This window comes from Blennius ocellaris (assembly GCF_963422515.1).
Source record: "Blennius ocellaris genome assembly, chromosome: 15".
In the NCBI taxonomy this organism is placed as follows: domain Eukaryota; kingdom Metazoa; phylum Chordata; class Actinopteri; order Blenniiformes; family Blenniidae; genus Blennius; species Blennius ocellaris.
Genome location: NC_137664.1, coordinates 5270122 through 5280605, shown reverse-complemented (window position 1 = coordinate 5280605; position 10484 = coordinate 5270122). Strand labels below are relative to the sequence as shown.

Below are 10484 nucleotides of genomic sequence, written 5' to 3'. Positions count from 1 at the left end.
TTTACTTTGACTTCAAGTAATTTAGAGTCATATGATGGTATTTATGAACACATTTAGTTTGTAAATGGACTATTTTCATAATCACATAATTGAGATCTTCTACATCTTGGAGTAAAACATGCAGCTTGTGACCGTGTGCCACAACATACGTGCATGAGGGTTTGATCCAGGTTGTGGGATGACGCTGCAAAATGTAAAGTACATGTGAAGCTCTGTTATGACCTATTTTCAAGTTGTGCATGATACATTAAAAAAACAAAAACAACTGTTAAATGTGAACATTGGTCATTGATCATTGTAGTCATCGGTTAATATAGTCATAAAATGGGTTTTCTTGTGGCTCCTGATGAGTTCGATATGATCAGAACAGTCTCAAGGTGATTTTATTGTCACCACTTTTAACATGTAAAAAAAATGTAAATTGATGAAAAATTTTCATCATCTTGTAAAGCAAATTAAATTGTGGTAAAAATATAACATTTGCTCTTAGACACATAGCTTTAACTTCTTTTTTGTTTGAAGACTTGCATAAAAGTTAGTATGTTGTTTTGAACTATGAAAAGCATTTAACAGGTCTCCTTGAGGTGACAGTAAACTAATGAGCTCACTGATCATGAGTCTTAAAGCATATTTTAAATTGTAACTTATAAACCGGTTTAAATTCACACCCCCTTGAGATGCGATCACTGCATCGTGCAGTATGGTGTCCCTGAGTGACACAGCGGACTTATATGTCATTGCTTTGATTGACTTGAGGTATGCTTCGTCAATGATCCATCTTGTGTTACCAACTATAAAACAAGGAATTAATTTTTTTTTCTCTTTGATCTCGATACTGAGGCAAAATAGTTTCCATCAGCCATTAGCTATGGCATGTTTCAATGTAATTTTAATTAACCGAAATTGTATGCAGAACTGCATACGTCATTGTATTGGATCATTGATACGTGTAAAGTGAATGCAAGAAGGGACACGTGATTATCTAACGAGTATGTCACAAGTTCACCATGGTTAAGGGTTTGGGTTTTGTTTTGTTTTTTTCAGGAGCCGATATTGTTCAGTACATAGTTTACACTGTGTTCTCTCTGAGGCGTTTGTCTCAAGATAAGATTTGTTTTCACATTTCTTGGCTAAGCTCAGTTTGTGTGCGCACGAGTGATTATGTGTCAGGCTGCGTGTGAAACCAATCAAAAAAAATCCTACTGGAAAACACCTTGTTGACAATTAAAGTAGATTCAGAGCAGGCAGATCAGCATTGAATTGACAAGATTGTAATATTTATCAATTTGGAAAAAACCCCAAAACAAAACAAAAAACAATCAACACCAATAACCAAAATGGATTAAAGGGAACCAGCATGAGCTCGTGAGAAGTTACCTGGGAAACACAAATCAAATTATATGGCTATTACTTCCGGGGTACCAGTATTAGGGTTTGTATTATATATCACTGATCTGTGCAATGTTTCAAAATGATTCTTTTTGCTGATGAAACTCTTGTATTTTGCTCTGGGGAGAATCAGCAGCACATTTTGGATTTGACCACTACAGAAATAAATGGATGACAGAAGCAAATTCACACTAAATCTAAAAAAAAACAACACAATTTCTTGTGAGAATGAGAATTGATTTCCTGGAGTAGTCATTTAAGCCATAATATAGCAAAGCTGACAAAGTTGTCTGCAATTTTCCATAACTCGACAATTAAACTGGATTCACAATCATCATCCCTTATGTGCTGCCCACTGTTCTTACCATATCTGTCTTCCCGTGTGGAGGTCTGGGGAAATAATAATAATAATAATAATAATATAAAGGCATCCTGCAGCCAACATGCCTATCATAGAAAACCGTGACGACAACGATAAACAATGTAAACCATAGAGACACAAACCCTCAAATTCCAGAATCAAACACCACAATTTAAAGTTAAAAAAGGCCTGTTGCCCAAAGATATACTAAAAACTATAAATCCAGAGCAACCCCCCCCCCCCCCCCCCCCCCCCCCCGCAAGAACATTCATTTGATAGATATAAGGTGATCTCTCCACAGCGTGCATGAGATGATTTTACTGCACATACCATACGTGTGCACCATGAGTTTTTTCAATAGTGGTTTGGCCTTTCATAAAGGTGGTTACGGTTTGATTGAAAACTTGGCTGAGAGATATGCATCAAAGCAGAGTCAACGTGTCCTTTGTTGTTATTTCAACTCTAAGTTCAATCTAGGGCATGATCCAGCGCCGTGACCTCCTGTGACTGGACACACGGAGAGCAGTCGTTTGTGATTTACGAAATTAAAATAAATGTATTACTTCAGCCCTGCGCGGTGACTGAAAACAAAACAAAACTTGCAATACTCTCACGGCAAACTTTTTCAGCTGCCAAGAACAAGCTGGATTAATATCATTAGAAAAGCGCTCATTATCTAAGGTGTTCCAGTTTTGAGACGCCATTGTTGAAAGTAATTGGCCACACCTGTTCATTTCTCTTCCCTTTTCACTCAGCAGGCACTTAATTAAAACATTGTGTTCTCAGTTGGCGTCAGCTCATCATAACGTGGTAGGTATGGACAAACCCAGTCTAACAAGATGCTTGTGGAATTAGGTCCTGGTGTAGATTTGGGAGTTGCCGCCGTGTTAATGTTGTTGTTTGTGAAGTTATTTGGCAGCTTGCATGGTGGATGTCAGGATTTGTTTGGTTTTTTTGTTAGTTTTTTTTCAATTTGCCACTGCATTATGGACATTTTTATAAAAATTAAAATAGATATTTTTGGTTTTCTTTCTATTGTGCAATGTGGAGTTTGTTTTATTTGGAAGGAAAAATGTCTCTATCCTAAATCTTAAACTCCTTGACGTTGCAATTCAATGATTACAATCAAGGAAATGTGTTTGTGTAAAGTTGGCAAAATGATTTTATGACAGGCTTTTCTATAAGAGAAATGTCAGGTGTGTGTTCTTTGAGCTTTGTGTGCGTTTGCTTTTATTAGAAAACCTGACATTCATTAATCTTCTGCCTGTCACAGAACAATGTTTTGGTTTACCCAATTAATGTTTGTATCATTTCCATTAGGATGGACATTTGTGGCAAAGCATAATTGTGCTTCCATTGCTTTAGCAGTCCTGCAGTATGAGCAACAACAGCTACTCTACGTATTTGTGATGGCTAAGGTCCAGCTCTTGCCTTGCACCTGGCTGTACCATCATATGATCAGATATTCTGAATTACAAGATCACAGCGGAGCAAGAAATCACAAAAAGAAGTCAGGGGCATTTGAGTTTATCAGCTGTTTGTTGCAGTCAGACTTTAAATTTGTAACTTCATGTTTAGGATTATTATGATTATTCTTGGTTCATTTGTTGTTCAACCTATTTGCTATTTACCTATTTCTTGTGCGATAAAGCTGATAAAGCTCTGCGAACTCATGCCACACTACGACAGTGGGATTTGTTTTTTTCTTTGGGTGTATATTGAAAGTTACAAAGCGGCATAGTAACAAAGCTCCTTAATGAAACGTGGGATTGGCCGCTATTTAGAGGACACAGACTGTCCAGTCATGCGCCTCTTTTGAGCATTAATTGTGAAGTAATTGCAGCTTTAATATAAATTGCACGGATTGTTCATTAGACGCCGTTTCCCACTCCCTGTGTCGCAGACCTGTTGGCGTGCCCGGCTCCAAGTAACTGTTACTCTAAATAATCCTTATTAATGCCAACTCTTTGTTCTCTGTTGGGTTTGGTCAGTTTCGGAATATTTCACAACTTATTATATCCTCCAGTACATATACAGCATTTGTAACAAACTTTAAATTTGATAAATCCAACACTTCTCTTGATAAACTCTGTGTTTGAATCAACACATTTCAATCAGTTGGGACTGTAATCTGAACAGGAAGAAAAAAATATTATCTTTCTTGTGAATTTTTCAGGCTTTTAATTCATTTAGGGGATTTCCACACTTGGATATGCCTTTATATTCATCACTATTCCACTCCAATCAAAATAATCAATAAATCGTGTGTTAAGATGTGCGCTTCGATGCCTCATCGAGGAAAGAGTTCTGCTCCTTTGAAGAAATAAAGAATTGTAACCTCCAATAAACAGTTTATGGAAAATATAAACATATTTGAAGCCTCAGAGTGATTTGATCCATTTTCCTACCTGTGGATCTGTGGAAGTGTGTTGGAGTAGAGGTAAATCATCACAAGTTAAAAAAAAAAACCCAAACTAAACATCACTCAAAAAGAGAGATGTGTCTGACATGTGTTTACTTCCACTAACAAATTTAAATTAAAACATAAAGAATTTAATTCTGTTCAGCTTCCTTTTGTGACTGTTGTCAATCCAGCAGTAAAAATCACCACAACTCTCTTAATTTCAGGCAAATTTGAATGTGTTAATTGTAACAAATACAGATTTCTAACAGAATACGTCATCTTGAGAAGATAGAAGCATTGATCTTTTAGTTTGACATGTAATTTGGTTTTACTGCATTTAAACTGATGTTATGATGTAATAAAAAAAAAATACAAAGGCCTAATTTCAATTAAGTTACAAAAACTTAAAAACTATAAAGACCAAGTCTCTGATGACTTCATAATGATGTTATTGGTAAACTTCTCCCAAAATTAATTAAAAAAAATGTTTTCCCCCATTTTATTGACTTGGCTTGTGCGCAATTATGCAAAATAATATTATCCCATTTGAAAATAACCTCCTGCGGCATTCTGAACACACACACTGAATAGTATCCCATTTACTGACACCTTTCTATAATAATGAGGTAAAATTGAATCTTTCTTGTTTCTATGCGTTTGCTTAGCCACAACAATATCAATTAGAACCCCAATTTGCATTGGGGTGCATTGGACTTTTTAAATGCCATTATTATTTCTCGTAATATTTATCTAGGTTTGTGTCCTTGGTAGTTTAGTAACACAGTGTTTTGATAAGGATTTTGCCAAACCTTAAAAACTGAAATGAGAGAAAGAGAGAGAGCATATGATAATGAATACATGCCAACGAATCACTGAAGGAATTCTGACAGTTAAAACAAATCATCAGTCATATTCACCAGTTTCAACGCACCACCCTTGCTTTTCTCTAACATGTGGAATGGAACAGAAGAGTCAATAGGAAAAATAAAAGAGCCTTTATGATCATTTATGAAGTCCGAGTAATCTAAAGTATTCATTGTTTATACAAATGATCCTTTCTTTTATCCAGACCAGAGCTGCAGGAAGCGAAAAGCCTAAGTCGGTCAATAGGATCAAGTAAATATGTTCTGTAGCCACTGAAAGACATGGCTGTAAAGTACATTTCATCTTATACACGAGCAAGGACCATGACATTCACTGTCACCAATCAACATAAAATTCATGTCTGGCGGCAGAAAATAGAAGCTTGTCATTGCAGCCTTCAATAGACACACCTGTCACACACACAAACACCCACATTTGAGCACTGCCACACCATCTAATCTAATGGCGGCTTGGGGTTTCGTTTCAACATAAGCCTTATTGAGACAGCAGAATATATAAGTTGATTCTTCATTGAATGTACTTTCTTGATTTGGTTTAGTCAAAGGGAGACACGTGCACAATGACTCACAAACCGATGGGCCATTCAGAGTCACCGTCTTTGAACTGTGGAATAAGCCCGAGTACCTCAAAAGAAACCAGTCAACACACAAACAATACACCAAAACAGAGCCGAGGAGAGAAAACAGCGTGAGCCACCGTCATGACCTTAGCATTCCGTTGCAATCAAAAAGATGTATGCTCATTCAAAACCGATCTTTCCAGTTCGACATGCAATAAAATAATTCATCACGCAATTCATGTGCTATTCTTAGAAAGCAAGCAGTTTGTCCCATATGACTATAAAGATGACGACCTATATGCTGGGAAACAGGCTTGGACACTTCCAAAAGTCAATCTACCCACATATATCACGACTATAATGCAAAATATATTGTGGATTGAAAAAAAAAAAATTGTTGATTTAAAAATCAGTCATCATTTTATTAATTTTCCTTTGCTTGAGCCGAATCTGTTTTTCAAGAGGGGCCTGGCAGACTGCAGCCAACAGAGTTCAAATACAAGAGAATTCATACAATCAACATCATCTCTGATCTGATCTGAATTTTTTGTGGCCCTCATGATGACCCAAGTTGTGTACAAATGTTTGAAGTGAGAGCTAAGATCAGTCCTGTGCTTTCACCAGGGTTGTTATTTATAATAAATACGCCAAAAACAACACATTTTAGGCTCTAAAATCATTTCAAGGCACCAAATTCCCCTGGATCTTATATTATTTTCCCAATTTGTGAGGCGTGTTCCTGTGTGCCGTTTTTTTTTTTTTTTTTTTTTTTTGGCACACGACCGAGAGCGAGTCGAACTGGTCCGACCAAAGAAATCTCTGCAGGAAGACGTTATAGAGTAAACACCTCCACAGTTAGTTTCTCACATAGTCACACTGACAGACACGAGGGACAGGTGCGCGCTTGACGTGATGCTACACTGCTGAACCGTCGCTGTGACTTTGCTCTATTTTATACGATTTGTATATTCCAGTGGTGGGATTTCCAACCAGTAAATATTTGTGATCAACAGAGGAATGAGATAAACACAACCATCATTATTCCGGCAATGGAGAAACAGGTAAAATAAACTAAACTTCTGAATTGAGTTCAATGCCATTCTTTCTGTATTGTTTTTACCTGAATAATAATGCTGAATTTTACCATTTGTTTTAATGTCTTGCTGCATGAAGTTTCTGCTATGACTGGGGACTATTGGTCTAAATGCATTTAACCTGCAGGTGCTTTATTCGTCTTCTGTAGTCACGAGTGGACTAAAAAGTTAGAATGCATAATATAAACGACACACATATTCCATACGTAGTTATAGCAGTATCAGGAGAGCAGTGGAAAGTTGTGAATGAAAGAGTTCATTGATGCCACCTCAGAGTCACATCTGTGGTATGTTGTCTGAAAGAACAGGGCAGAGTTCCGTGAGACAAGCGATTAAACGTTGATAAATAGTCAAAAATCTGCTTGTGTTTGCCCACCATCAATCAATTTGATGTGGCCTCGCGAACAGGGAGGCACTGTAGCATCTCACATTGAGAGGTGTGTTTCATTCTGCGTTGCAACTAAAATATCTGTCATATAAGCATTTGACAATGGTTTCTCTGTTCATTGTGCTTTCAGGTACACATGGAGAGGGCAAAGGAAGACTTTCAAGAGCTTCGACCGAAAGAGTCGACGAAGGAGATGAACGAGGAGCAATTCCTTAAAGAGCTTTACATTTTTATGAGGAAAAGGGACACACCAGTAGAGAGGATCCCACATCTGGGCTTCAAACAAAGTACTTATACATATCTCCTCTTTTATTTTAAACAGTGTTTGATGCTACACTTTAGACGGCTAACATATTGAACTAAGAAAATAATACTTTCGTTGTCTTATAAGAAGTAATTAGTGCAAAGATTAAAAAAAACTAAATATTCATGTATCTTTTTCCTTCTTTCAGTTGATTTATTTCTGATGTTCAAGACCGTCAATGACTTAGGAGGCTACACACAGGTAAAACATTTGTTCTTCATCTTCACATTGAAATTCACATTTACCTTGATTAATATTTACAATTTGGTAGACTTTCTTTTTTTTTTTTAATGCATTCATTTGAATATCAACATGACATAATGTGAAATATATGACATAATACTGCTTGTATTGCTAGAAATTCAGAAGTTGCGAAACAGAAAGTGTATAAAATAGCAGCATGCAATCTTTGTTCAGCAAAGATCTTCCTGGCCATGATCTTTGGGGCCACACAAATTAATGTGCTTCGTTCCATGTTCTCATAAACATAGGCTAAAACAAAATGCATAAAATCTTTTTGTGTCACTCCAGGTGACTTCTCAACAGTTGTGGAAACAGGTATACAACACACTCGGAGGAAATCCTCGAAGCACGAGCGCAGCGACCTGCACCCGCCGGCACTATGAGAAGTGAGTGACATTTCATGTTCCTTTCTCAGACTGTGTGTGCAGCGCTTTTTCACACCGATTTGAATCCAAACCAATGTTTTCATTGTGTGTTTAGGTTGCTCTTGCCATATGAATGCCACACAAAAGGCATCGTAATGAGCTCCCTACCTCAGCATCAGCCGAAGCCCTTCCACTACGTCTCCTACAGCAAGAACGACGACTGTGACCCGAGGCCTATCAAACGCAGGATGCTGTCCCTACCAATGCACCAGGTGTGGGTTAACTTACAGTCAAAAAAGATTAGGGTATATGAAAGATGATCAACAGTTGCGCATTGAATAAAGGTAGAAAAATGCTGCTAATTAAAACAGTTTTGAAGCTTCTTTTTTTGGGGAGTGATCGACTTCTAATGCTGCAAATTATTGCAACAAAATAGCATGTGTACATCCTCGTCTTCAGAATGTCTGTGAAGCTAATACACTCAAGTAAAAGACAGTTTTTGAGGAATGCGTTTCCTTGCCAAGTTTCCAGCATTTTTGTCTGTGCAGGAAAACATAGAAATAAACAGAAAAGTGCTACGGTGGACTTCTTTTAACAACATTGGTTTCTGTTCCCACCAGGCCCCTCATCATCTTCAGTCAGATCCACATAGGAGCCTTTTTTCCCTTCCTCTCCATTACCCTCACTTCTTCCCCCCAGCCCACACAGTTCTGTCCCCCTACGTCCCCATCTCCTCTGCAGTGATGACACCTCACAGGCCCCCGGCCGCAAAACCCCCATTTCCAATTCCACCATCTCTGCTGAACTCAATAGACAGAGGCACAGAGCCCCTGGAGCACCTGCGTAGCCTTTCAGAGTTGTACAAGACTTCGACTGGATTGGTCCAGCAACCCTTGAACCTCAGCAAAAAGATGTCCCCCCGAGAGCTGAACTGCTACCCCGTGTCGTCATTCTCCCCGCCTTCATCCAGCAAGAACCCAAAGTTTCTGAACAAGCCCTCCCCGCTTTACACCAGTCTTCATGCCGGCGCGCCAAGAAGCGAGGGATCTGATACACAGGAGGGCGATCCCGGTGAAGGAGGCTCAACATATCCTTATCCCGTGAAAGCAAGGGAGACCAGGAGAGAGTCAAATAGCCCCGTATACAGTTTGTCATCAGGAAGTGATAAGGAGGCCACCGAAATGCCACGGAAGGCCAGCTCTCCAAAAACAGACACCACAATCAGGCCAAAAGAAGACAGAGAGGGCATTGCAGATTTAAAAGCCCTCAGTCCCGGTCATATGCTGCCGGCCGTTCCTCGGGAGAAAGAAGGCAAGATGGAAATTGAGATACCACTGTCAGTCTTTCACAACTGGCTCAAGCTGTATGGGCCGTCTGCCCTGGCACACAAAGCCAAGGAGGCTTCTCTTTCTGCTCAGGAAGAGTATCTCAGACAAAGGAATTGGACCGACACAGAGGGCTTCAATGCCAACTTGACATTTCAAATGAACACCCAGAGCTCAGCGCAGGATCTCAGGCTGAGGAATGCGCCGAGCCCTACGCCAACCGCACAGGCAACCGGCAATCACCACTATCCAAGCCAGAATCACCTCGCCAGCTACAATACCTTGCCCTCCGGTGGCATTCTGAGAAATGCTGCCAGCCGAGACGTCTATCCATTTGATCTGCGGGACATAAGCAAGTCACGCGACTCAAAATCCCCACATATCTGGGACGCCCGTGACAAAGCGGACCAGCCTCCCCTGACTCCGGTGAAATCCGACGGCAGTCCTCACAGAGCTCAGCCAGACTTTGTCCCCAAGTTGTGTACAGAAGACATTGTGCAGGGAGCGAGGCAGAAGTCCGAGGCTGTGCTAATGGTGAATTCCAACTCTCTGTTGCACCTGACCACTGAAGAGGTCATGAAGCTGAAGAAAATGATCTCAAGCTCATCATAGAAGTCAGATTATAGAATTGCTTCAACATACCAACACCACACCAAAGCTGACTCGTGTGTTAATAAAAATATTGTCCTCACATATGTTGTATCTTACTTAAGCTGTACGTTTTGTATATAAATCCCTCATTGGATTGGAAATAAGAAAATAGCACCACAATGATCTCACTTTGTCAGCTGAATGTAGAGAGAAAGTGCACTACCACTTTGTTTTGTACAGTACTATTGTTTGTGATGCACATGTAATATTGAGCCTAATTATTTTGTGAATTTTAAATAAATTTAAGCACATGCGGCATACGTTTCATGACTGATTTGTTGATGGTAATAAAATAGAATACAAATACTTTATTCAGCCACCCTGAGACTGCTTATGTTTATCAATTGGTACTGCAACGGCCCCGTTTGTGTATTTTATATATTTAGGAAATGCACACAGGAAAAATGCAAAACACCTTTTTTGTTTTACTTGTGAAACATTTGACAAACATGCTTTGAACTGTACCTCCGTATATTATGCCAAATAGCTTATTGTTGTATTCCTGATACTTTATTC

At 39.0% G+C, this 10484-nt stretch overlaps 1 protein-coding gene across 1 annotated transcript; it reads left to right on the top strand.

Annotated features, from left to right (window-relative positions):
- Positions 1 to 6559: 6559 nt before the first annotated feature.
- Positions 6560 to 10176, top strand: arid6 (AT-rich interaction domain 6). The gene is made up of 6 exons (XM_080510414.1): positions 6560 to 6659; positions 7211 to 7367; positions 7533 to 7585; positions 7916 to 8013; positions 8108 to 8264; positions 8613 to 10176. The coding sequence occupies exons 1-6, from the start codon at positions 6648 to 6650 to the stop codon at positions 9927 to 9929; spliced, it is 1794 nt and encodes a 597-aa protein (XP_080366540.1). The 5' UTR covers positions 6560 to 6647; the 3' UTR covers positions 9930 to 10176.
- The last annotated feature ends 308 nt before the right edge of the window (positions 10177 to 10484 follow it).